This window comes from Salmo salar, chromosome ssa14, assembly GCF_905237065.1.
Source record: "Salmo salar chromosome ssa14, Ssal_v3.1, whole genome shotgun sequence".
NCBI lineage: Eukaryota > Metazoa > Chordata > Actinopteri > Salmoniformes > Salmonidae > Salmo > Salmo salar.
In genome coordinates, this window is record NC_059455.1 from 99807314 (window position 1) to 99834652 (window position 27339).

General features: G+C 52.9%; 1 protein-coding gene across 1 annotated transcript in view; it reads right to left on the bottom strand.

The window, feature by feature from the left end:
- Nucleotides 1-27339, bottom strand: part of triqk (triple QxxK/R motif containing) — a 62552-nt gene that overhangs the window by 24152 nt on the left and 11061 nt on the right. The window contains exon 3 of the mRNA XM_014143274.2: nucleotides 15255-15340. Within this exon, the coding sequence (XP_013998749.2) occupies nucleotides 15255-15340 (86 nt within the window). The remainder of the gene's footprint in view (nucleotides 1-15254; nucleotides 15341-27339) is intronic.

Here is a 27339-nt window from a genome sequence, read left to right on the forward strand (position 1 = left end):
TAGTGGTTAGAGGGGGAGGCAGGTAGCCTAGTGGTTAGAGGGGAGGCAGGTAGCCTAGTGGTTAGAGGGGGGGGCAGGTAGCCTAGTGGTTAGAGGGGGGGCAGGTAGCCTAGTGGTTAGAGGGGGTGGGAGGCAGGTAGCCTGGTGGTTAGAGGGGGAGGTAGCCTAGTGGTTAGAGGGGGAGGCAGGTAGCCTAGTGGTTAGAGGGGGGGGCCGGTAGCCTAGTGGTTAGCGGGGGGGAGGCAGGTAGCCTAGTGGTTAGAGGGGGGGAGGCATGTAGCCCTAGTGGTTAGAGGGGGGGGCAGGTATCCTAGTGGTTAGAGGGCGGAGGCAGTTAGCCTAGTGGTTAGAGGGGGGAGGCAGGTATCCTAGTGGTTAGAGGGGGGAGGCAGGTATCCTAGTGGTTAGAGGGGGAGGCAGGTATCCTAGTGGTTAGAGGGGGAGGCAGGTATCCTAGTGGTTAGAGGGGGGAGGCAGGTATCCTAGTGGTTAGAGGGGGGGCAGGTAGCCTAGTGGTTAGAGGGGGGAGGCAGGTAGCCTAGTGGTTAGAGGGGGAGGCAGGTAGCCTAGTGGTTAGAGAAGGAGGCAGGTAGCCTAGTGGTTAGAGGGGGGAGGCAGGTAGCCTAGTGGTTAGAGGGGGGGGCAGGTAGCCTAGTGGTTAGAGGGGGAGGCAGGTAGCCTAGTGGTTAGAGGGGGGAGGCCGGTATCCTAGTGGTTAGAGGGGGAGGCAGGTAGCCTAGTGGTTAGAGGGGGAGGCAGGTAGCCTAGTGGTTAGAGGGGGGGGCAGGTAGCCTAGTGGTTAGAGGGGGGGGCAGGTAGCCTAGTGGTTAGAGGGGGAGGCAGGTAGCCTAGTGGTTAGAGGGGGGGCAGGTAGCCTAGTGGTTAGAGGGGGGAGGCAGGTAGCCTAGTGGTTAGAGGGGGAGGCAGGTAGCCTAGTGGTTAGAGGGGGGAGGCAGGTAGCCTAGTGGTTAGAGGGGGGAGGCAGGGTAGCCTAGTGGTTAGAGGGGGAGGCAGGTAGCCTAGTGGTTAGAGGGGGAGGCAGGTAGCCTAGTGGTTAGAGGGGGAGGCAGGTAGCCTAGTGGTTAGAGGGGGGGGCAGGTAGCCTAGTGGTTAGAGGGGGGGCAGGTAGCCTAGTGGTTAGAGGGGGTGGGAGGCAGGTAGCCTGGTGGTTAGAGGGGGGGAGGTAGCCTAGTGGTTAGAGGGGGGAGGCAGGTAGCCTAGTGGTTAGAGGGGGGGGCCGGTAGCCTAGTGGTTAGCGGGGGGAGGCAGGTAGCCTAGTGGTTAGAGGGGGGGAGGCATGTAGCCTAGTGGTTAGAGGGGGGGCAGGTATCCTAGTGGTTAGAGGGCGGAGGCAGTTAGCCTAGTGGTTAGAGGGGGGAGGCAGGTATCCTAGTGGTTAGAGGGGGAGGCAGGTATCCTAGTGGTTAGAGGGGGGAGGCAGGTATCCTAGTGGTTAGAGGGGGGAGGCAGGTATCCTAGTGGTTAGAGGGGGGAGGCAGGTATCCTAGTGGTTAGAGGGGGGGCAGGTAGCCTAGTGGTTAGAGGGGGAGGCAGGTAGCCTAGTGGTTAGAGGGGGGAGGCAGGTAGCCTAGTGGTTAGAGAAGGAGGCAGGTAGCCTAGTGGTTAGAGGGGGGGAGGCAGGTAGCCTAGTGGTTAGAGGGGGGGGCAGGTAGCCTAGTGGTTAGAGGGGGAGGCAGGTAGCCTAGTGGTTAGAGGGGGGAGGCCGGTATCCTAGTGGTTAGAGGGGGAGGCAGGTAGCCTAGTGGTTAGAGGGGGGAGGCAGGTAGCCTAGTGGTTAGAGGGGGAGGCAGGTAGCCTAGTGGTTAGAGGGGGGGCAGGTAGCCTAGTGGTTAGAGGGGGGGCAGGTAGCCTAGTGGTTAGAGGGGGGGGCAGGTAGCCTAGTGGTTAGAGGGGGGGCAGGTAGCCTAGTGGTTAGAGGGGGGGGCAGGGTAGCCTAGTGGTTAGAGGGGGGGGCAGGTAGCCTAGTGGTTAAAGGGCGAGGCAGGTAGCCTAGTGGTTAGAGGGGAGGCAGGTAGCCTAGTGGTTAGAGGGGAGGCAGGTAGCCTAGTGGTTAGAGGGGGAGGCAGGTAGCCTAGTGGTTAGAGGGGGGAGGCAGGTAGCCTAGTGGTTAGAGGGGGAGGAGGCAGGTAGCCTAGTGGTTAGAGGGGGGCAGGTAGCCTGGTGGTTAGAGGGGGGAGGCAGGTAGCCTGGTGGTTAGAGGGGGGGGCAGGTATCCTAGTGGTTAGAGGGGGAAGGCAGGTAGCCTAGTGGTTAGAGGGGGAGGCAGGTATCCTAGTGGTTAGAGGGGGGGGCCAGGTAGCCTAGTGGTTAGAGGGGGGGCAGGTAGCCTAGTGGTTAGAGGGGGGGAGGCAGGTAGCCTGGTGGTTAGAGGGGGGGAGGCAGGTAGCCTGGTGGTTAGAGGGGGGGTAGCCTAGTGGTTAGAGGGGAGGCAGGTAGCCTAGTGGTTAGAGGGGGAGGCAGGTAGCCTAGTGGTTAGAGGGGGGGCAGGTAGCCTAGTGGTTAGAGGGGGGGCAGGTAGCCTAGTGGTTAGAGGGGTGGGGGGCAGGTAGCCTAGTGGTTAGAGGGGGGGGCAGGTATCCTAGTGGTTAGAGGGGGGAGGCAGGTATCCTAGTGGTTAGAGGGGGGGGCAGGTAGCCTAGTGGTTAGAGGGGGGGGCAGGTAGCCTAGTGGTTAGAGGGGGGGAGGCAGGTATCCTAGTGGTTAGAGGGCGGAGGCAGGTAGCCTAGTGGTTAGAGGGGGAGGCAGGTAGCCTAGTGGTTAGAGGGGGAGGCAGGTATCCTAGTGGTTAGAGGGGGAGGCAGGTATCCTAGTGGTTAGAGGAGGGGAGGCAGGTAGCCTAGTGGTTAGAGGGGGGAGGCAGGTATCCTAGTGGTTAGAGGGGGGAGGCAGGTATCCTAGTGGTTAGAGGGGGGAGGCAGGTATCCTAGTGGTTAGAGGGGGAGGCAGGTAGCCTAGTGGTTAGAGGGGGAGGCAGGTAGCCTAGTGGTTAGAGGGGGGGAGGCAGGTAGCCTAGTGGTTAGAGGGGGGAGGCAGGTAGCCTAGTGGTTAGAGGGGGGGGCAGGTAGCCTAGTGGTTAGAGGGGGGAGGCAGGTAGCCTAGTGGTTAGAGGGGGGGGGCAGGTAGCCTAGTGGTTAGAGGGGGGGCAGGTAGCCTAGTGGTTAGAGGGGTGGGGGGGCAGGTATCCTAGTGGTTAGAGGGGTGGGGGGGCAGGTATCCTAGTGGTTAGAGGGGGGAGGCAGGTATCCTAGTGGTTAGAGGGGGGGGGCAGGTAGCCTAGTGGTTAGAGGGGGGAGGCAGGTATCCTAGTGGTTAGAGGGGGGGGGCAGGTAGCCTAGTGGTTAGAGGGGGGGGCAGGTAGCCTAGTGGTTAGAAGGGGGGGGCAGGTATCCTAGTGGTTAGAGGGGGGGGCAGGTAGCCTAGTGGTTAGAGGGGGGGCAGGTAGCCTAGTGGTTAGAAGGGGGGCAGGTAGCCTAGTGGTTAGAGGGGGGCAGGGTAGCCTAGTGGTTAGAGGAGGAGGCAGGGTAGCCTAGTGGTTAGAGGGGGGCCAGGTAGCCTAGTGGTTAGAGGGGGGTCAGGTAGCCTAGTGGTTAGAGGGGGAGGCAGGTAGCCTAGTGGTTAGAGGGGGGGCAGGTAGCCTAGTGGTTAGAGGGGGGCAGGTAGCCTGGTGGTTAGAGGGGGGGCAGGTAGCCTGGTGGTTAGAGGGGGAGGCAGGTAGCCTGGTGGTTAGAGGGGAGGCAGGTAGCCTAGTGGTTAGAGGGGGGGCAGGTATCCTAGTGGTTAGAGGGGGGGAGGTAGCCTAGTGGTTAGAGGGGGGGCAGGTATCCTAGTGGTTAGAGGGGGGGAGGTATCCTTGTGGTTAGAGGGGGAGCAGCAGGTATCCTAGTGGTTAGAGGGGGAGGCAGGTAGCCTAGTGGTTAGAGGGGAGGCAGGTAGCCTAGTGGTTAGAGGGGGGGGCAGGTATCCTGGTGGTTAGAGGGGGGGGCAGGTAGCCTAGTGGTTAGAGGGGGGGAGGTAGCCTAGTGGTTAGAGGGGGGGGGAGGTATCCTAGTGGTTAGAGGGGGGGCAGGTAGCCTAGTGGTTAGAGGGGGAGGCAGGTAGCCTAGTGGTTAGAGGGGGGAGGCAGGTAGCCTAGTGGTTAGAGGGGGGGGCAGGTATCCTAGTGGTTAGAGGGGGGGCAGGTAGCCTAGTGGTTAGAAGGGGGAGGCAGGTATCCTAGTGGTTAGAGGGGGGGCAGGTATCCTAGTGGTTAGAGGGGGGGGCAGGTAGCCTAGCGGTTAGAGGGGGGGCAGGTAGCCTAGTGGTTAGAAGGGGGGGGCAGGGTAGCCTAGTGGTTAGAGGGGGGGGGCAGGTAGCCTAGTGGTTAGAGGGGGGCAGGGTAGCCTAGTGGTTAGATGGGGGGCAGGTAGCCTAGTGGTTAGAGGGGAGGCAGGTAGCCTAGTGGTTAGAGGGGGGCAGGTAGCCTAGTGGTTAGAGGGGGAGGCAGGTATCCTAGTGGTTAGAGGGGGGGCAGGTAGCCTAGTGGTTAGAGGGGGGAGGCAGGTATCCTAGTGGTTAGAGGGGGGGCAGGTAGCCTGGTGGTTAGAGGGGGGGGGCAGGTATCCTAGTGGTTAGAGGGGGGGGCAGGTAGCCTAGTGGTTAGAGGGGGGGGCAGGTAGCCTAGTGGTTAGAGGGGGAGGCAGGTAGCCTAGTGGTTAGAGGGGAGGCAGGTAGCCTAGTGGTTAGAGGGGGAGGCAGGTATCCTAGTGGTTAGAGGGGGAGGCAGGTAGCCTAGTGGTTAGAGGGGGGGGCAGGTATCCTAGTGGTTAGGGGGGGGGCAGGTAGCCTAGTGGTTAGAGGGGGGGGCAGGTAGCCTAGTGGTTAGAGGGGGGGCAGGTATCCTAGTGGTTAGAGGGGGGGCAGGTAGCCTGGTGGTTAGAGGGGGGGGCAGGTATCCTAGTGGTTAGAGGGGGGGGGCAGGTATCCTAGTGGTTAGAGGGGGGGGCAGGTAGCCTGGTGGTTAGAGGGGGGGCAGGTATCCTAGTGGTTAGAGGGGGGGCAGGTATCCTAGTGGTTAGAGGGGGGGGGCAGGTATCCTAGTGGTTAGAGGGGGGGCAGGTATCCTAGTGGTTAGAGGGGGGAGGCAGGTAGCCTAGTGGTTAGAGGGGGGAGGCAGGTAGCCTAGTGGTTAGAGGGGGGGCAGGTAGCCTAGTGGTTAGAGGGGGGCAGGTAGCCTAGTGGTTAGAGGGGGGGGCAGGTATCCTAGTGGTTAGAGGGGGGGCAGGTAGCCTAGTGGTTAGAGGGGGGCCGGTAGCCTAGTGGTTAGAGGGGGGGCAGGTAGCCTAGTGGTTAGAGGGGGGGCAGGTAGCCTAGTGGTTAGAGGGGGGGCAGGTAGCCTAGTGGTTAGAGGGGGGAGGCAGGTAGCCTAGTGGTTAGAGGGGGGGGCAGGTAGCCTAGTGGTTAGGGGGGGCAGGTATCCTGGTGGTTAGAGGGGGGGGAGGTATCCTAGTGGTTAGAGGGGGAGGGGTAGCCTAGTGGTTAGAGGGGGGCAGGTAGCCTAGTGGTTAGAGGGGGGGGCAGGTAGCCTAGTGGTTAGAGGGGGGGGGCAGGTAGCCTAGTGGTTAGAGGGGCGAGGCAGGTAGCCTAGTGGTTAGAGGGGCGAGGCAGGTAGCCTAGTGGTTAGAGGGGGGCAGGTAGCCTGGTGGTTAGAGGGGGGGCAGGTAGCCTAGTGGTTAGAGGGGCGAGGCAGGTAGCCTAGTGGTTAGAGGGGGGGCAGGTAGCCTGGTGGTTAGAGGGGGGCAGGTAGCCTAGTGGTTAGGTTAGAGGGGGAGGCAGGTAGCCTGGTGGTTAGAGGGGGAGGCAGGTAGCCTGGTGGTTAGAGGGGGAGGCAGGTAGCCTAGTGGTTAGAGGGGGGGGCAGGGTAGCCTAGTGGTTAGAGGGGGAGGCAGGTAGCCTAGTGGTTAGAGGGGGAGGCAGGTAGCCTAGTGGTTAGAGGGGGGGAGGCAGGTATCCTAGTGGTTAGAGGGGGGGGCAGGTATCCTAGTGGTTAGAGGGGGAGCAGCAGGTATCCTAGTGGTTAGAGGGGGAGGCAGGTAGCCTAGTGGTTAGAGGGGGAGGCAGGTAGCCTAGTGGTTAGAGGGGGGGCAGGTATCCTGGTGGTTAGAGGGGGGGCAGGTAGCCTAGTGGTTAGAGGGGGCAGGTAGCCTAGTGGTTAGAGGGGGGGAGGTAGCCTAGTGGTTAGAGGGGGGGCAGGTAGCCTAGTGGTTAGAGGGGGAGGCAGGTAGCCTAGTGGTTAGAGGGGGGAGGCAGGTAGCCTAGTGGTTAGAGGGGGGGGCAGGTATCCTAGTGGTTAGAGGGGGGAGGCAGGTATCCTAGTGGTTAGAGGGGGGGGCAGGTAGCCTAGTGGTTAGAAGGGGGGAGGCAGGTATCCTAGTGGTTAGAGGGGGGGGCAGGTAGCCTAGCGGTTAGAGGGGGGGGGCAGGTAGCCTAGTGGTTAGAAGGGGGGGGCAGGGTAGCCTAGTGGTTAGAGGGGGGGCAGGTAGCCTAGTGGTTAGAGGGGGGGGCAGGGTAGCCTAGTGGTTAGATGGGGGGGCAGGTAGCCTAGTGGTTAGAGGGGGGAGGGCAGGTATCCTAGTGGTTAGAGGGGGGGCAGGTAGCCTAGTGGTTAGAGGGGGAGGCAGGTATCCTAGTGGTTAGAGGGGGTGCAGGTAGCCTGGTGGTTAGAGGGGGGGCAGGTATCCTAGTGGTTAGAGGGGGGGCAGGTAGCCTAGTGGTTAGAGGGGGGGGCAGGTAGCCTAGTGGTTAGAGGGGGGAGGCAGGTAGCCTAGTGGTTAGAGGGGAGGCAGGTAGCCTAGTGGTTAGAGGGGGAGGCAGGTATCCTAGTGGTTAGAGGGGGAGGCAGGTAGCCTAGTGGTTAGAGGGGGGGGGCAGGTATCCTAGTGGTTAGGGGGGGGGCAGGTAGCCTAGTGGTTAGAGGGGGGGCAGGTAGCCTAGTGGTTAGAGGGGGGCAGGTATCCTAGTGGTTAGAGGGGGGGCAGGTAGCCTAGTGGTTAGAGGGGGGGCAGGTATCCTAGTGGTTAGAGGGGGGGGCAGGTATCCTAGTGGTTAGAGGGGGGGCAGGTAGCCTGGTGGTTAGAGGGGGGCAGGTATCCTAGTGGTTAGAGGGGGGGCAGGTAGCCTAGTGGTTAGAGGGGGCAGGTAGCCTAGTGGTTAGAGGGGGGGCAGGTAGCCTAGTGGTTAGAGGGGGGGCAGGTAGCCTAGTGGTTAGAGGGGGGGGGCAGGTAGCCTAGTGGTTAGAGGGGGAGGCAGGTAGCCTAGTGGTTAGAGGGGAGGCAGGTAGCCTAGTGGTTAGAGGGGGAGGCAGGTATCCTAGTGGTTAGAGGGGGGAGGCAGGTAGCCTAGTGGTTAGAGGGGGGGGCAGGTATCCTAGTGGTTAGGGGGGGGGCAGGTAGCCTAGTGGTTAGAGGGGGGGCAGGTAGCCTAGTGGTTAGAGGGGGGCAGGTATCCTAGTGGTTAGAGGGGGGGCAGGTAGCCTGGTGGTTAGAGGGGGGGCAGGTATCCTAGTGGTTAGAGGGGGGGCAGGTATCCTAGTGGTTAGAGGGGGGGGCAGGTAGCCTGGTGGTTAGAGGGGGGGCAGGTATCCTAGTGGTTAGAGGGGGGCAGGTATCCTAGTGGTTAGAGGGGGGCAGGTATCCTAGTGGTTAGAGGGGGGGGCAGGTATCCTAGTGGTTAGAGGGGGGAGGCAGGTATCCTAGTGGTTAGAGGGGGGAGGCAGGTAGCCTAGTGGTTAGAGGGGGAGGCAGGTAGCCTAGTGGTTAGAGGGGGGCAGGTAGCCTAGTGGTTAGAGGGGGGGGCAGGTAGCCTAGTGGTTAGAGGGGGGGGGCAGGTATCCTAGTGGTTAGAGGGGGGGCAGGTAGCCCTAGTGGTTAGAGGGGGGCAGGTAGCCTAGTGGTTAGAGGGGGGGCAGGTAGCCTAGTGGTTAGAGGGGGGCAGGTAGCCTAGTGGTTAGAGGGGGAGGCAGGTAGCCTAGTGGTTAGAGGGGGGGCAGGTAGCCTAGTGGTTAGGGGGGGGCAGGTATCCTGGTGGTTAGAGGGGGGGCAGGTATCCTAGTGGTTAGAGGGGGAGGCAGGTAGCCTAGTGGTTAGAGGGGGGGCAGGGTAGCCTAGTGGTTAGAGGGGAGGGCAGGTAGCCTAGTGGTTAGAGGGGGAGGCAGGTATCCTAGTGGTTAGAGGGGGAGGCAGGTATCCTAGTGGTTAGAGGGGGCAGGTATCCTAGTGGTTAGAGGGGGAGCAGCAGGTATCCTAGTGGTTAGAGGGGGAGGCAGGTAGCCTAGTGGTTAGAGGGGGAGGCAGGTAGCCTAGTGGTTAGAGGGGGGCAGGTAGCCTGGTGGTTAGAGGGGGGGGGCAGGTAGCCTAGTGGTTAGAGGGGGGCAGGTAGCCTAGTGGTTAGAGGGGGGGCAGGTAGCCTAGTGGTTAGAGGGGGGGCAGGTAGCCTAGTGGTTAGAGGGGGAGGCAGGTAGCCTAGTGGTTAGAGGGGGGAGGCAGGTAGCCTAGTGGTTAGAGGGGGAGGCAGGTAGCCTAGTGGTTAGAGGGGGAGGCAGGTATCCTAGTGGTTAGAGGGGGGGGCAGGTATCCTAGTGGTTAGAGGGGGGGGGCAGGTATCCTAGTGGTTAGAGGGGGAGGCAGGTAGCCTAGCGGTTAGAGGGGGGGGCAGGTAGCCTAGTGGTTAGAGGGGGGGCAGGTAGCCTAGTGGTTAGAGGGGGGGGCAGGTAGCCCTAGTGGTTAGAGGGGGGGCAGGTAGCCTAGTGGTTAGAGGGGGGGGGCAGGTAGCCTAGTGGTTAGAGGGGGGGGCAGGTATCCTAGTGGTTAGAGGGGGGGCAGGTAGCCTAGTGGTTAGAGGGGGAGGCAGGTATCCTAGTGGTTAGAGGGGGTGCAGGTAGCCTGGTGGTTAGAGGGGGGGCAGGTATCCTAGTGGTTAGAGGGGGGGGCAGGTAGCCTAGTGGTTAGAGGGGGGGGCAGGTAGCCTAGTGGTTAGAGGGGGGAGGCAGGTAGCCTAGTGGTTAGAGGGGAGGCAGGTAGCCTAGTGGTTAGAGGGGGAGGCAGGTATCCTAGTGGTTAGAGGGGGGAGGCAGGTAGCCTAGTGGTTAGAGGGGGGGCAGGTATCCTAGTGGTTAGGGGGGGGGGCAGGTAGCCTAGTGGTTAGAGGGGGGGGCAGGTAGCCTAGTGGTTAGAGGGGGGGCAGGTATCCTAGTGGTTAGAGGGGGGGCAGGTAGCCTGGTGGTTAGAGGGGGGGGGCAGGTATCCTAGTGGTTAGAGGGGGGGCAGGTATCCTAGTGGTTAGAGGGGGGGCAGGTAGCCTGGTGGTTAGAGGGGGGGCAGGTATCCTAGTGGTTAGAGGGGGGGCAGGTATCCTAGTGGTTAGAGGGGGGGCAGGTAGCCTAGTGGTTAGAGGGGGGGCAGGTAGCCTAGTGGTTAGAGGGGGGGCAGGTAGCCTAGTGGTTAGAGGGGGGCAGGTAGCCTAGTGGTTAGAGGGGGGGACAGGTAGCCTAGTGGTTAGAGGGGGGCAGGTATCCTAGTGGTTAGAGGGGGGAGGCAGGTATCCTAGTGGTTAGAGGGGGAGGCAGGTAGCCTAGTGGTTAGGGGGGGGCAGGTATCCTGGTGGTTAGAGGGGGGCAGGTATCCTAGTGGTTAGAGGGGGGAGGTAGCCTAGTGGTTAGAGGGGGGGCAGGTAGCCTAGTGGTTAGAGGGGGGGGCAGGTAGCCTAGTGGTTAGAGGGGGGGGCAGGTAGCCTAGTGGTTAGAGGGGCGAGGCAGGTAGCCTAGTGGTTAGAGGGCGAGGCAGGTAGCCTAGTGGTTAGAGGGGGGGCAGGTAGCCTGGTGGTTAGAGGGGGGGGGCAGGTAGCCTGGTGGTTAGAGGGGGAGGCAGGTAGCCTGGTGGTTAGAGGGGAGGCAGGTAGCCTGGTGGTTAGAGGGGGGGCAGGGTAGCCTAGTGGTTAGAGGGGAGGCAGGTAGCCTAGTGGTTAGAGGGGGAGGCAGGTAGCCTAGTGGTTAGAGGGGGGGCAGGTATCCTAGTGGTTAGAGGGGGGGAGGCAGGTATCCTAGTGGTTAGAGGGGGGGCAGGTAGCCTAGTGGTTAGAGGGGGAGGCAGGTATCCTAGTGGTTAGAGGGGGGGCAGGTATCCTAGTGGTTAGAGGGGGAGGCAGGTATCCTAGTGGTTAGAGGGGGGAGGTAGCCCTAGTGGTTAGAGGGGGAGGCAGGTAGCCTAGTGGTTAGAGGGGGGGGCAGGTATCCTGGTGGTTAGAGGGGGGGGCAGGTAGCCTAGTGGTTAGAGGGGGGCAGGTAGCCTAGTGGTTAGAGGGGGGGCAGGTAGCCTAGTGGTTAGAGGGGGGGAGGTAGCCTAGTGGTTAGAGGGGGGCAGGTATCCTAGTGGTTAGAGGGGGAGGCAGGTAGCCTAGTGGTTAGAGGGGAGGCAGGTAGCCTAGTGGTTAGAGGGGGGGCAGGTAGCCTAGTGGTTAGAGGGGGGCAGGTAGCCTAGTGGTTAGAGGGGGGGGGCAGGTAGCCTAGTGGTTAGAGGGGGGGCAGGTAGCCTAGTGGTTAGAGGGGGGGGGCAGGTAGCCTAGTGGTTAGAGGGGGGGCAGGTATCCTAGTGGTTAGACGGGGGAGGCAGGTAGCCTAGTGGTTAGAGGGGGGGGCAGGGTAGCCTAGTGGTTAGAGGGGGGGGCAGGTAGCCTAGTGGTTAGAGGGGGGGCAGGGTAGCCTAGTGGTTAGATGGGGGGGGCAGGTAGCCTAGTGGTTAGAGGGGAGGGGCAGGTATCCTAGTGGTTAGAGGGGGGGCAGGTAGCCTAGTGGTTAGAGGGGGAGGCAGGTATCCTAGTGGTTAGAGGGGGGGTGCAGGTAGCCTGGTGGTTAGAGGGGGGGGCAGGTATCCTAGTGGTTAGAGGGGGGGGGCAGGTAGCCTAGTGGTTAGAGGGGGGGGCAGGTAGCCTAGTGGTTAGAGGGGGAGGCAGGTAGCCTAGTGGTTAGAGGGGAGGCAGGTAGCCTAGTGGTTAGAGGGGGAGGCAGGTATCCTAGTGGTTAGAGGGGGGAGGCAGGTAGCCTAGTGGTTAGAGGGGGGGGCAGGTATCCTAGTGGTTAGGGGGGGGGCAGGTAGCCTAGTGGTTAGAGGGGGGGGCAGGTATCCTAGTGGTTAGAGGGGGGGCAGGTATCCTAGTGGTTAGAGGGGGGGCAGGTAGCCTGGTGGTTAGAGGGGGGGCAGGTATCCTAGTGGTTAGAGGGGGGGCAGGTATCCTAGTGGTTAGAGGGGGGGGCAGGTAGCCTGGTGGTTAGAGGGGGGGCAGGTATCCTAGTGGTTAGAGGGGGGGCAGGTATCCTAGTGGTTAGAGGGGGGGCAGGTAGCCTAGTGGTTAGAGGGGGGGCAGGTAGCCTAGTGGTTAGAGGGGGGGCAGGTAGCCTAGTGGTTAGAGGGGGGGACAGGTAGCCTAGTGGTTAGAGGGGGGCAGGTAGCCTAGTGGTTAGAGGGGGGGAGGCAGGTAGCCTAGTGGTTAGAGGGGGGGGCAGGTAGCCTAGTGGTTAGGGGGGGGGGCAGGTATCCTGGTGGTTAGAGGGGGGAGGTATCCTAGTGGTTAGAGGGGGAGGGGTAGCCTAGTGGTTAGAGGGGGGGCAGGTAGCCTAGTGGTTAGAGGGGGGGCAGGTAGCCTAGTGGTTAGAGGGGGGGCAGGTAGCCTAGTGGTTAGAGGGGGCGAGGCAGGTAGCCTAGTGGTTAGAGGGGCGAGGCAGGTAGCCTAGTGGTTAGAGGGGGGGCAGGTAGCCTGGTGGTTAGAGGGGGGCAGGTAGCCTGGTGGTTAGAGGGGGGAGGCAGGTAGCCTGGTGGTTAGAGGGGAGGCAGGTAGCCTGGTGGTTAGAGGGGGGGGCAGGGTAGCCTAGTGGTTAGAGGGGAGGCAGGTAGCCTAGTGGTTAGAGGGGGAGGCAGGTAGCCTAGTGGTTAGAGGGGGGGCAGGTATCCTAGTGGTTAGAGGGGGGAGGCAGGTATCCTAGTGGTTAGAGGGGGGGCAGGTAGCCTAGTGGTTAGAGGGGGGAGGCAGGTAGCCTAGTGGTTAGAGGGGGGGGCAGGTATCCTAGTGGTTAGAGGGGGGAGGCAGGTATCCTAGTGGTTAGAGGGGGGAGGTAGCCTAGTGGTTAGAGGGGGAGGCAGGTAGCCTAGTGGTTAGAGGGGGGGGCAGGTATCCTGGTGGTTAGAGGGGGGGCAGGTATCCTAGTGGTTAGAGGGGGGCAGGTAGCCTAGTGGTTAGAGGGGGGGGAGGTAGCCTAGTGGTTAGAGGGGGGGGCAGGTAGCCTAGTGGTTAGAGGGGGGGCAGGTAGCCTAGTGGTTAGAGGGGGGAGGCAGGTAGCCTAGTGGTTAGAGGGGGAGGCAGGTAGCCTAGTGGTTAGAGGGGGGGCAGGTATCCTAGTGGTTAGAGGGGGGGCAGGTAGCCTAGTGGTTAGAGGGGGAGGCAGGTATCCTAGTGGTTAGAGGGGGGGGCAGGTAGCCTAGTGGTTAGAGGGGGGGGGCAGGTAGCCTAGTGGTTAGAGGGGGGGGCAGGTATCCTAGTGGTTAGACGGGGGAGGCAGGTAGCCTAGTGGTTAGAGGGGGGGGCAGGTAGCCTAGTGGTTAGAGGGGGAGACAGGTATCCTAGTGGTTAGAGGGGGGGGCAGGTAGCCTAGTGGTTAGAGGGGGGGGGCAGGTATCCTAGTGGTTAGAGGGGGGGGCAGGTATCCTAGTGGTTAGAGGGGGGAGGTATCCTAGTGGTTAGAGGGGGGGGAGGTATCCTAGTGGTTAGAGGGGGGAGGTATCCTAGTGGTTAGAGGGGGGGAGGTATCCTAGTGGTTAGAGGGGGGAGGTATCCTAGTGGTTAGAGGGGGGAGGCAGGTATCCTAGTGGTTAGAGGGGGGGAGGTATCCTAGTGGTTAGAGGGGGGGAGGTATCCTAGTGGTTAGAGGGGGGGAGGTATCCTAGTGGTTAGAGGGGGGAGGCAGGTATCCTAGTGGTTAGAGGGGGGGGAGGTATCCTAGTGGTTAGAGGGGGGGAGGTATCCTAGTGGTTAGAGGGGGGGGAGGTATCCTAGTGGTTAGAGGGGGGGTATCCTAGTGGTTAGAGGGGGGGAGGTATCCTAGTGGTTAGAGGGGGAGGCAGGTATCCTAGTGGTTAGAGGGGGGGAGGTAGCCTAGTGGTTAGAGGGGGGGAGGTATCCTAGTGGTTAGAGGGGGAGGCAGGTATCCTAGTGGTTAGAGGGGGGGGAGGTATCCTAGTGGTTAGAGGGGGGGAGGTATCCTAGTGGTTAGAGGGGGCAGGTATCCTAGTGGTTAGAGGGGGGAGGCAGGTATCCTAGTGGTTAGAGGGGGGGGCAGGTAGCCTAGTGGTTAGAGGGGGGGCAGGTAGCCTAGTGGTTAGAGGGGGGAGGTAGGTAGCCTAGTGGTTAGAGGGGGGGGCAGGTAGCCTAGTGGTTAGAGGGGGGGCAGGTAGCCTAGTGGTTAGAGGGGGGGGCAGGTAGCCTAGTGGTTAGAGGGGGGGCAGGTAGCCTAGTGGTTAGAGGGGGAGGCAGGTAGCCTAGTGGTTAGAGGGGGGAGGCAGGTAGCCTAGTGGTTAGAGGGGGGGACAGGTAGCCTAGTGGTTAGAGGGGGAGGCAGGTAGCCTAGTGGTTAGAGGGGGGAGGGAGGTATCCTAGTGGTTGGACCGTTGGACTAGTAACCAGAAGGTTGCCAGATTGAATCCCTGAGCTGACAAGGTACAAATCTGTCGTTCTGCCCCTGAACAAGGCAGTTTAACCCACTGTTCCTAGGCTGTCATTATAAAATAAGATTTTGTTCTTAACTGACTTGCCTAGTTAAATAAAGGTAAAATAAATAAATAAAAAATTCTGAGACCCGCCCCTTTTCTATTCAAGTAACCAGAGGTGTAAGCTAAGGTTGCAAAATAGTTGAATTTCTAAGACCAGAAGATATGAGGCGGTAGCTACATGTTGAAATGGTTGGCACTACAACTCTACCAAAAAAGGACAAGACCAGAGAACGTTGGAGATCATTCCCACGTTGAAATGGAAAATAAAACTAAAAATAACAATTATTCAGACCGCAGCTGTTCAAATACTTTAGTCTGGTAAAAGCATCCGCTCTAAGAACAATTCCGAATGGTACTCTGAAGTATCCATAATAACAACTACGATAGACTGACCCCTGGGGGAACGTAACCTGAGACTGTTCCATCAACTCTCTCCAGCAGATGGACCGCGACCACAGAGAGAGACAAGACATACACTCGTAAATATGTAAATTGCAATTTATTTTTCGAATGAGCGGTCGTTCATGTAAGGTATGAGCAATTTCTATGAGTGTAGTTATCAGCTATGAGTTTCCCCGCTCGAGGTGTCCATACACCCTTCCCTTTGTCTACCAAGCCGTCATATCCGTTTCATCCACTAGGGACTTTCTTTCTTTGTATTATGTAATACTAATTGTGGGTGTGTTTCATGTATTTCCCGTGATTTGATTAGTAAGTTAGTAAATTTATAATTAAGCCAATTTGTATTTTGCTGATTCATAATTTCGTGCAGATATCCAAGGGTTTGCGACGTTCAGTAATGAGAACTGATTATGTAATAATAATAATAATAATAATAATAATAATTCATTAATAGAAGACTGTACTCGAGAAAAAAATTGTCGATTCGGGAAAACAGACTAAACATTTTCCCGTGGTGCCGACTTCCTAGTTAAAGTTGACATGATTAGTTTAATCACGTAATAATAATTATTACACAGAGAATTAATTTCATAAAATAACAGTCTTCACATTTAATGATAGTCAGACACAACGCAGCCATATAAAATAAATAAACTCTTTCATTTACCTTTGGGGGGCCAAAAGCCGGTAATTGCCAGGTAACAGAAACCCTGAACAGATTAAACTATAAACTACAGCTTACTGTAAATAATATTAGTCATGTTTACATAATATTTGCTATTTATTACATTTTGTGTATTGTTCCCAGGGCAAATGAGACCTAGGTCTCAAGCTGTTTCCAACGGTTAAATAGAAGTTAATAAATAATGCTTCTAGAAAGAAATGGACTAAATGCATAAGGGAAATACAACACGCTCTTAATATAAAATGGCAGATTAGACTGTGTGCGTGTGCGCGCGTGTGCGCGTTCGCGACCAGTGGGCATAAAACCACTACATCACAGAGAGGAGAGGTTGGTAATGAAGGAGGGTGAGACATACAGACCCTTATTCCAGGACCACTCTTCTTCGCCTCAGCCTTCAACCTCGTCATCTTCAGAGCTGACTTGGTCTTCTTGTAGTCTTGTTTACCTGAATTGAAAGAAATATATGACGAAAAAAAATACAATGAATGAGGACTTTTATTTCATTAACAGCACACACACACAAAGTGATATATTTGTGTGTATGGTTGAGTTTGGCTTCTAAACAGCTGTTCTTTGAGGTGAAGCCAGCGGACAAACTGGCCACCAGGTAGGGTGGAAAGGAACGGTGTAGAGGAGAGAGAAGTGTCCTTGGTGACTACAGCAGAATGCCCAGGGTGAGGTCTGGCTGAGTGCCGTCAACACACAGGGCCAGTTTATAGACACACTCCTAGACAATCACTCTGGAACAAATAGGCCTTGGCCTCCCACAAAGAGATGGATAGGGCAGAGTCTCTCTCTTGCTATCTATATCTATCTATATCTATATATCTATCTATATATCTCTATCTATCTATCTATCTATATATATATATCTCTATCTATCTATATATATATATCTCTATCTATCTATCTATCTATCTATATATATATCTCTATCTCTCTATCTCTATCTCTATCTATCTCTATCTATCTCTATCTATATCTATCTATATATCTATCTATATATCTATATCTCTCTCTCTCTATCTATCTATCTATATATATCTCTCTATCTATCTATCTATCTATATATATCTCTATCTATCTATCTATCTATCTATCTATCTATATATATCTATCTCTATCTCTATCTCTATATCTCTATATCTCTATCTATCTATCTATATATATATATATATATATATAGTAAATCAAGGTGGAACAGACTAGGGGGGGAAACTCATTAGCAAACAGAAAGTCTGGTTGTAGACCTCTGCGATTCACAACTATTTCATTCAGAATTGAAGAAAATGGTACATGATACTCAAGAGCACAAAACAGTTCCACTTAATAACCAATGTAATACTAGCTTGAGTGGCTTCTAAATTTCACCTGTTATAGTGTAAACACCATACGACTGGGCCGAGGATAGCTAGCTTTATTAGCTTGTTAAAGCATTACCGACCTGCACCTGGAAAGCTTTGGTCATTTAGATAAAATGATCCTCATTACTCTTCCTGGGGTCCAGCAACATTAATACAGTTACATTCATTACATTTCATAACACATTCACTGTGTTCCCTCAGGCCCCTACTCCACCACTACCACATATCTACAATACACTGTGTTCCCTCAGGCCCCTACTCCACCACTACCACATATCTACAATACACTGTGTTCCCTCAGGCCCCTACTCCACCACTACCACATATCTACAATACACTGTGTTCCCTCAGGCCCCTACTCCACTGTGTTCCAGGCCTACCACATATCTACAATACACTGTGTTCCCTCAGGCCCCTACTCCACCACTACCACATATCTACAATACACTGTGTTCCCTCAGGCCCCTACTCCACCACTACCACATATCTACAATACACTGTGTTCCCTCAGGCCCCTACTCCACCACTACCACATATCTACAATACACTGTGTTCCCTCAGGCCCCTACTCCACTACCACATATCTACAATACACTGTGTTCCCTCAGGCCCCTACTCCACCACTACAATACAACATCCATGTGTACGTGTGTAGAGTGTGTGTCTTATCGTGTGTGTGTGTGTGTCTTATCGTGTGTGTGTGTCTTATCGTGTGTGTGTGTGTGTGTGTGTGTGTGTGTGTGTGTGTGTGTGTGTGTGTGTGTGTGTGTGTCTTATCGTGTGTGTGTGTGTCTTATCGTGTGTGTGTGTGTGTCTTATCGTGTGTGTGTGTGTGTCTTATCGTGTGTGTGTGTGTGTGTGTGTGTGTGTGTGTGTGTGTGTGTGTGTGTGTGTGTGTGTGTGTGTGTGTGTGTGTTATCGTGTGTGTGTGTGTGTGTGTGTGTGTGTGTGTCTTATCGTGTGTGTGTGTGTGTCTTATCGTGTGTGTGTGTGTGTGTGTGTGTGTGTGTGTGTGTCTTATCGTGTGTGTGTGTGTGTGTGTCTGTGCGCGTCTCTTCACCCAGTCCACGTTGTTCCATAAGGTGTATTTTTATCTATTTTTAAATCTGATTCTCCTGCTGCATCAGTTACCTGATGTGGAATAGAGTTCCATGTAGTCATGGCTCTATGTAGTACTGTGCTCCTCCCATAGTCTGTTCTGGACTTGGGGACTGTGAAGAGACCTCTGGTGGCATGTCTTGTGGGGTATGGATGGGTGTCTGAGCTGTGTTCTAGTAGTTTAAACAGACCTCTGGTGGCATGTCTTGTGGGGTATGGATGGGTGTCTGAGCTGTGTGCCAGTAGTTTAAACAGACCTCTGGTGGCATGTCTTGTGGGGTATGGATGGGTGTCCGAGCTGTGTGCCAGTAGTTCAAACAGACCTCTGGTGGCATGTCTTGTGGGGTATGGATGGGTGTCCGAGCTGTGTGCCAGTAGTTCAAACAGACCTCTGGTGGCATGTCTTGTGGGGTATGGATGGGTGTCTGAGCTGTGTGCCAGTCAGTTTAAACAGACCTCTGGTGGCATGTCTTGTTGTGTATGGATGGGTGTCTGAGCTGTGTGCCAGTAGTTTAAACAGACCTCTGGTGGCATGTCTTGTGGGGTATGGATGGGTGTCTGAGCTGTGTGCCAGTCAGTTTAAACAGACCTCTGGTGGCATGTCTTGTGGGGTATGGATGGGTGTCTGAGCTGTGTGCCAGTAGTTTAAACAGACCTCTGGTGGCATGTCTTGTGGGGTATGGATGGGTGTCTGAGCTGTGTGCCAGTAGTTTAAACAGACCTCTGGTGGCATGTCTTGTGGGGTATGGATGGGTGTCTGAGCTGTGTGCCAGTAGTTTAAACAGACCTCTGGTGGCATGTCTTGTGGGTTAGCCATGGGTGTAGAGACGAAATAACTACAGCAATTGTGTTCCGACTATGCCGCAGGGAGAGATTCGTCAGTAAACTTCCTGTCATCGCGGTGTTACATATAGTCTACCTTATATGAAGAGCCAAAATAAAATAATTACCCAAAGTATGAGTAATAAATTATTTATGGCTTTGCTTGTATAGGCAGGTTTTTGGACAACAATGGCATTTAATCACACACACACACACACACAAAATATCACAGGACTCAGGGTTAGGGAGGAGCTGTGGGTGGTGAAGACCAACATGTGGTCGATGGATGCAGAACCATACACGGGTTTCCTTACGGCTCCGACCAACGAAACCACCAAATTAGGGAGAGAGATAACCAAGTGTGTTCAAACACCGAAAGAACCGTTTGTTGAATTTGTAGAACGGTTTAGATCAGAGGTGGTTAGACACGGCGGGTTACCTGGGAAATGAAGACACACTCAATTCCTCCCCGCAAAAATAAAATAAAAAAATGGGGCAATCACTCATCAGCTGATGCAATCCATACATGACGATTTGCGAAAAACGTTTTGTTTTCCACAACTAATCACTGGGAGAGACAAAACTACGGCGACATCGTCGACAGGTCGTCGCGACTGGACAGAGACGCCAATCAACATAATAAACCGGCTGTTATCAGAGTTCTGAGTGAAACCAAATAACTTTTTTCCTTCGGCAGAAGAGAAACCTGGTGTATGTACCGTAATTGTCGAACTTCCATTGGAAAAGAGCTGAGAACAGAACTCAGATATACTGCAGCAGGTATCTTCCATTGGAAAAGAGCTGAGAACAGAACTCAGATATACTGCAGCAGGTATCTTCCATTGGAAAAGAGCTGAGAACAGAACTCAGATATACTGCAGCAGGTATCTTCCATTGTAAACTACATCGAACCATATATCCACTGTGCGCAGGCATGTTCACTAAACTATGGAGATTTGGGATCAGAAAAGTTAGTGGTCATACGTAGATCTTTTTAAAAACATCGGTGTTTGCTGGGATAATACAGAAAACTAGTACAGAACAATAAGAGAGAGACGAGATCAGAGCAAGACCATGTCCTATATCACACCGAGGCTTGGTGGTCATCCAGGGGGAGTAGGGGAAAGATGTTTCACATTGAGAGAGGAACTGTTGTCATTCACAATGGATGTAAAATAAAAAAAACTTGCTTGACTCTCTGTAATGAAAATGGTGTCTCCTTGCCTACGGGAAACAGATTTATTTGGGAAACTGAACGAAGGCAAGCACGCAGGGGAAATACAAAAACAAAATCTACAGATGCATGACAAAAATCAGTGGATTCAAAAAGGAAAGTTGTTATTGAAGAGTCTTTCAAAAGCGAACCATGCTCCACTTCCCTCGGGTGTACATGTTTCTAACAGAAAACACCAATAAGTGTCCCACACGAGTGGTGACCGCTCACCTCCAACGCTTGGTAGAGCACCATGGGACCTACTTCCCATTCCCCTTTTGACTGTGATCCTGGCTCAGTTGACATGCCGGTTTGTGAAATCTAACAGCTGATTGAGCTGTCATACAACTCACGGTAAATTATTATTATTTTTTTTTAAAGTCAAACACGGGCTGTTTAATTACTTTTCTTTCCCCTCCCTCCATGGTTGGTGGTCGTGGGAATTTTCAGATATCAAAATGGGGGTCGTGGGCCAAAAACGTTGGGGAACCCCTGGTCTACACAGTGCATTCAGCCCACTGGACTTTTTCCACATTTTGTTACATTACAGCCTTATTCAAAAAAATTAAAAATAAGTTTCTCATCGATCCACAAAGCCAAACGGGTTTAGAAATCTTTGCAAATGTTTTACAAATAAAAAACTGAAATACTTTATACTTTTAATACTTTACATAAGTATTCAGACGCTTTGCTATGAGACTCCATATTGAGCTCAGGTGCCTCCTGTTTCCATTGATTATCCTTGAGATGTTTCTACAACTTGGAGTCCACCTGTGCTAAATTTTATTGATTGGACATGACAGAAGACAGGATTGTGTCGAGGCACAGATCTGGGGAAGGGTACCAAAAAAATGTCTGCAGCATTGAAGGTCCCCAAGAACACAGTGGCCTCCATCATTCTTAAAAATGGAAGAAGTTTGGAACCACCAAGACTCTTCCTAGAGCTGGCCGCCCGGCCAAACTGAGCAAATCGGGGGAGAAGGAATTTGGTCAGGGAGGTGACCAAGAACCGGATGGCCATTCTGACAGAGCTCCAGAGTTTCGCTGTGGAGAATCTTCCAGAAGGACAACCATCTCCGCAGCACTCAACCAATCAGGACTTTATGGTAGATTGGCCAGACGGAAGCCACTCCTCAGTAAAAAAGGCACGACAGCGCGTTTGGAGTTTGCCAAAAGGCACCTAAAGGACTCTCAGACCATGAGAAACAAGATTCTCTGGTCTGATGAAACCAAGATTGAACTCTTTGGCCTGAACGCCAAGCGTCACGTTTGGAGGAAAATTGCCACCGTCCCTACAGTGAAGCATGGTGGTGGCAGCATCATGCCGTGGGGATGTTTTTCAGTGGCAGGGACTGGGAGACTAGTCAGGATCAAGGCAAAGCTGAACAGAGCAAAATAGTGTGTAGATGTATGAGAAGAAGAAAAAAACAACAATTGAATCCATTTTAGAATAAAGCTGTAACGTAACAAAATGTGGAAGAAGTCAAGGGGTCTGAATACTTACCGAATGCTCTGTAGGTTGATGGGGTGCAGCCAGTCCATGTTGGGTCTCCATGCTCTGACCCCTGGGGTGCTAAAACTCTGACAGGCTGTCTGACAGAGGGCGTTGTGCGTTTTCCTAGACACAGCTGGTGTTGCATCATTCTACTGGAATCATAACTCAACTGACCACAACACCCATCCCCTCCTCCTCCTCCTCCTCCTCCCCCATCCCCTCCTCTTCCCTCCCCTCCTCTTCCCTCCCGTCCTCTCCTCCCGTCCCGTCCTCCTCTCCCCTCCCGTCCCGTCCTCTTCCCTCCCGTCCCCTTCCCTCCCGTCCCGTCCTCCCATCCCCTCCTCTTCCCTCCCATCCTCTTCTCCCATCCCCTCCCATCCTCCTCTTCTGTCCTCTCCTACCATCCCCTCTTCTGTCCTCTCCTACCATCCCCTCTTCTGTCCTCTCCTCCTCCCATCCCCTCCTCTTCCCTCCCGTCCTCTTCCCTCCCGTCCTCTTCCCTCCCGTCCTCTTCCCTCCCGTCCTCTTCCCTCCCGTCCTCCTCTCCCATCCTCCTCTCCCATCCTCCTCTCCCAGCCTCCTCTCCCGTCCTCCTCTCCCGTCCTCTTCCCTCCCGTCCTCTTCCCTCCCGTCCTCTTCCCTCCCGTCCTCTTCCCTCCCGTCCCCTCCTCTTCCCTTCCATCCTCTTCTCCCATCCCCTCCTCTTCCCTCCTGTCCTCTCCTACCATCCCCTCTTCCCTCCCGTCCTCTTTTCCCCATCCCCTCCTGTCCTCTCTTCCCCATCCCCTCCTGTCCTCTCATCTCCTCTCCCATCCTCTTCTCCCCTCCTGTCCCGTCCTCTTCTCCCATCCCCTCCTCTCTCTTGTCCCGTCCTCCTCATCTCCCATCTCCTACCGTCCTCCTCTCCTCCTCTCCTCTCCTGTCCAATCCTCTTCTCATCTCCCATACTCTCTGCCAGGCAGGCGGGTGGATGACAGCTGACTAGTCAATTACCAACCCATAATAACAGTATTTAAACCCAGAGTCAGCAGTGGCTGACATCACAGAAGCCTCGCTCTTCATAAAAGCGCCAGATTAGTGGCAGCCTATGAATTACCTTAGCGTCATTACCAAAGACCATGTGGCGTTCCCTTTCAGGTCTCTCAAAATAAACTAAAATTGCCTCATACTATTCTGAAAAAGAATCTTTTTTTTTTTTTTTAATACTATTTTTATTGTTAACCAGCAGTTCTCTAAAACTACTTGATAGCTGTTCTTTTCACAGGGGAAAAAAAGAGGATTTATCTGTCTGTGACCTGCGGTTACATCTTTGAATTGATGAGTAGGAGAACTGCGAGCAAATGTCGCCGAAGACAACCCTACGTCCCAAACGGCACCCTGCTCCCTTTAAAAAAAGTGTACAATTTTTTTTTTTTTTACACCGGAGCTCTATGGACCACTGTATAGGGAACAGGGAATGGTTTGGGCTTCAGCTCCATTGAAAAAGGGATACAGCGGGAGGGTAGTTTGTTATGCACTGTCCTGTGTGTTCATACAGCACTATCATAACGTAGACATTACAGCAGTTATGTCTCGTGTTATGAAAGACTGTGGCGGTCATCAAATGGTGTCAGCTGGTTATTGTCATGCAAAAACCCTGCCGGTCCAAACAGTTATTTACCCTCAATTAACAGAAACACGTTTAGCATCTCCAGGCCTGCAAGCAGACGAGCCACTGATGTTTGCCTGTAACATCTACATTAAAATTAAATAAAAAAAAACAGTGATAAATCATTTTAATATTCAGCATCCCAATAAATCCATTAATTTATTTTAGTCAGGTCCAAAGAAACATTATATGAAGAAAATGTATTTCAGAACAACAGAATATGAGTTGTCCTGCTGTATGTTATCTGGTTATTCTCTATGATATAGACTGTAGACTTGTTCATTTATCAGACTAGATACTGTATGTTATCTGGTTATTCTCTATGATATAGACTGTAGACTTGTTCATTTATCAGACTAGATACTGTATGTTATCTGGTTATTCTCTATGATATAGACTGTAGACTTGTTCATTTATCAGACTAGATACTGTATGTTATCTGGCTATTCTCTATGATATAGACTGTAGACTTGTTCATTTATCAGACTAGATACTGTATGTTATCTGGTTATTCTCTATGATATAGACTGTAGACTTGTTCATTTATCAGACTAGATATGCTGATAACTCCAGTGCCATTAATTGATAGTAAAAATAAAATAATTGAACTTAGCTAAATAAAATAGAAAGGATTCCCCCCCCCCATGTGTGATAATTTGAAGTGGCGGAGCGTAAATAAAAGTGATAATTTCAAACAGATCCTATATGCTAGATTTAGAGATATTTAGTAACGTTAGTTGTGAACGATCTAAGAGGAAGGACCGAAGACCTCCTGCCATCCAAGCCATAGACTGTTCACTGATGCCATCCAAGCCATAGACTGTTCACTGATGCCATCCAAGCCATAGACTGTTCACTGATGCCATCCAAGCCATAGACTGTTCACTGATGCCATCCAAGCCATAGACTGTTCACTGATGCCATCCAAGCCATAGACTGTTCACTGATGCCATCCAAGCCATAGACTGTTCACTGATGCCATCCAAGCCATAGACTGTTCACTGATGCCATCCAAGCCATAGACTGTTCACTGATGCCATCCAAGCCATAGACTGTTCACTGATGCCATCCAAGCCATAGACTGTTCACTGATGCCATCCAAGCCATAGACTGTTCACTGATGCCATCCAAGCCATAGACTGTTCACTGATGCCATCCAAGCCATAGACTGTTCACTGATGCCATCCAAGCCATAGACTGTTCACTGATGCCATCCAAGCCATAGACTGTTCACTGATGCCATCCAAGCCATAGACTGTTCACTGATGCCATCCAAGCCATAGACTGTTCACTGATGCCATCCAAGCCATAGACTGTTCACTGATGCCATCCAAGCCATAGACTGTTCACTGATGCCATCCAAGCCATAGACTGTTCACTGATGCCATCCAAGCCATAGACTGTTCACTGATGCCATAGACTGTTCACTGATGCCATAGACTGTTCACTGATGCCATCAGACCAACAGGCACCGAGGCAGCTAAACCACCAAGCCATAAGACTACTAAATAATCAATTAAAATGATATCCACTCTATCTGCACTGACTGTCAGTGAGTGAGTGTGTATATATGGTTTGTAGATATAGTCAGAGTGTGTTTAGGGACAGTAAAGTCTACACCAGTTGCATTGAGCGCATGTAACAAAATACATTTTATCTGGAATGTTAATTTTTTTTGGGGGGGGGTGTAGTAGGCAAGACCAGAGATATTCAACTCTTAGACTATGAGGTCTGTACCCGGCTGGTTTCCTGCTCTACCTAATAATCAACTGCACCATCTGGTGACCCAGGTCTAAAATCAGTCCCTGATTGGAGGGGAACAATGACACACACGATACAGTGGCACTGGCTTGGAGGTCCAGAGTTGAGTTTGAAGAGGATAGACCAAATATGTACCAATAAACTGGGTTACACAAGATGGAAGGCCAGTACATGGACAACCTTGGTTTATGTGTACTACACAACAGCGCAATTTTCCAACGCTGTCATTTCCTCAGAAACAAAGGGAATAAAACCACTCTCTCATTGGTGCTCCAGGTAACACAACCCTCTCTCATTGGTGCTCCAGGTAACAAAACCCTCTCTCATTGGTGCTCCAGGTAACAAAACCCTCTCTCATTGGTGCTCGAGGGATCAAAACCACTCTCTCATTGGTGCTCCAGGGAACAAAACCCTCTCTCATTGGTGCTCCAGGGAACAAAACCCTCTCTCATTGGTGCTCCAGGGAACAAAACCCTCTCTCATTGGTGCTCCAGGGAATAAAACCCTCTCTCATTGGTGCTCCAGGGAACAAAACCCTCTCTCATTGGTGCTCCAGGTAACACAACCCTCTCTCATTGGTGCTCCAGGTAACAAAACCCTCTCTCATTGGTGCTCCAGGTAACAAAACCCTCTCTCATTGGTGCTCGAGGGATCAAAACCACTCTCTCATTGGTGCTCCAGGGAACAAAACCCTCTCTCATTGGTGCTCCAGGGAACAAAACCCTCTCTCATTGGTGCTCCAGGGAACAAAACCCTCTCTCATTGGTGCTCCAGGGAACAAAACCCTCTCTCATTGGTGCTCCAGGGAATAAAACCCTCTCTCATTGGTGCTCCAGGGAACAAAACCCTCTCTCATTGGTGCTCCAGCTAGGGAAGACAGCTGGCATGCTGAAGGCCTGAACTCATGATTGATACGCAGCATGTTGTCTTGGTTACGACATTGACATGTTGGGGGAAGAAATAATAAAATACCAACCTTTAATAGTATTAAAGTTTGACGAAAACAACTTCTGACAAGATGGCTAGTCCCAAATGAAACCATATTCCCCATTTAGTGCACTACTTTAGACCAGAGCCCTATGGAACCCTATTCCCTATATAGTGCACTACTTTAGACCAGAGCCCTATGGAACCCTATTCCCTATGTAGTGCACTACTTTAGACCAGAGCCCTATGGAACCCTATTCCCTATATAGTGCACTACTTTAGACCAGAGCCCTATGGCACCCTATTCCCTATATAGTGCACTACCTTTGACCAGAGTCCTTTGGGCCCTGTCATTTGGGATGGAGGTTGATATCAAAGACTGAGATAGAAGTCGTTGAAATTGGACCAGCTCTAGTCAGAAGACGATACGCAACTGATGGAAACAGAACATTTGTAGGTGAACTTTCTAAAATGTCGACAAAACACGCTAGACAAGGTGGGATCGATTTTTGTCGGTAAAATTCATTATGTGAGAAACGGCGGTGGAAAGGCAACATGTACCAATACCAGAGAGGGAACACTCCCTATATACCACAACATGTACCAGAGAGGGAACACTCCCTATATACCACAACATGTACCAGAGGGGGAACACTCCCTATATACCACAACATGTACCAGAGGGGGAACACTCCCTATATACCACAACATGTACCAGAGAGGGAACACTCCCTATATACCACATGTACCAGAGGGGGAACACTCCCTATATACCACAACATGTACCAGAGAGGGAACACTCCCTATATACCACAACATGTACCAGAGAGGGAACACTCCCTATATACCACAACATGTACCAGAGGGGGAACACTCCCTATATACCACAACATGTACCAGAGGGGGAACACTCCCTATATACCACAACATGTACCAGAGAGGGAACACTCCCTATATACCACAACATGTACCAGAGAGGGAACACTCCCTATATACCACAACATGTACCAGAGGGGGAACACTCCCTATATACCACAACATGTACCAGAGGGGGAACACTCCCTATATACCACAACATGTACCAGAGAGGGAACACTCCCTATATACCACAACATGTACCAGAGAGGGAACACTCCCTATATACCACAACATGTACCAGAGAGGGAACACTCCCTATATACCACAACATGTACCAGAGAGGGAACACTCCCTATATACCACAACATGTACCAGAGGGGGAACACTCCCTATATACCACAACATGTACCAGAGGGGGAACACTCCCTATATACCACAACATGTACCAGAGGGGGAACACTCCCTATATACCACAACATGTACCAGAGGGGGAACACTCCCTATATACCACAACATGTACCAGAGAGGGAACACTCCCTATATACCACAACATGTACCAGAGAGGGAACACTCCCTATATACCACAACATGTACCAGAGAGGGAACACTCCCTATATACCACAACATGTACCAGAGGGGGAACACTCCCTATATACCACAAGATGTACCAGAGGGGGAACACTCCCTATATACCACAACATGTACCAGAGGGGGAACACTCCCTATATACCACAACATGTACCAGAGAGGGAACACTCCCTATATACCACAACATGTACCAGAGGGGGAACACTCCCTATATACCACAACATGTACCAGAGGGGGAACACTCCCTATATACCACAACATGTACCAGAGGGGGAACACTCCCTATATACCACAACATGTACCAGAGAGGGAACACTCCCTATATACCACAACATGTACCAGAGAGGGAACACTCCCTATATACCACAACATGTACCAGAGGGGGAACACTCCCTATATACCCCAACATGTACCAGAGGGGGAACACTCCCTATATACCCCAACATGTACCAGAGGGGGAACACTCCCTCTTGAGATAAATGAAAATGCCAGGGAGGAGCCATTGTGACAAGGTAGAAACCAAAGTGTTGATAAGTGTTTCCTACATAATCTGTGGCTACATGTAATGTCGTCTTAGCTACTTCAAGTAGCCAACATTCGTGTATTCCTCCGATTTAGAAGATACTGTTGCACACAACAACAAAAAAAACATGCAAACGTAGGTGTACAC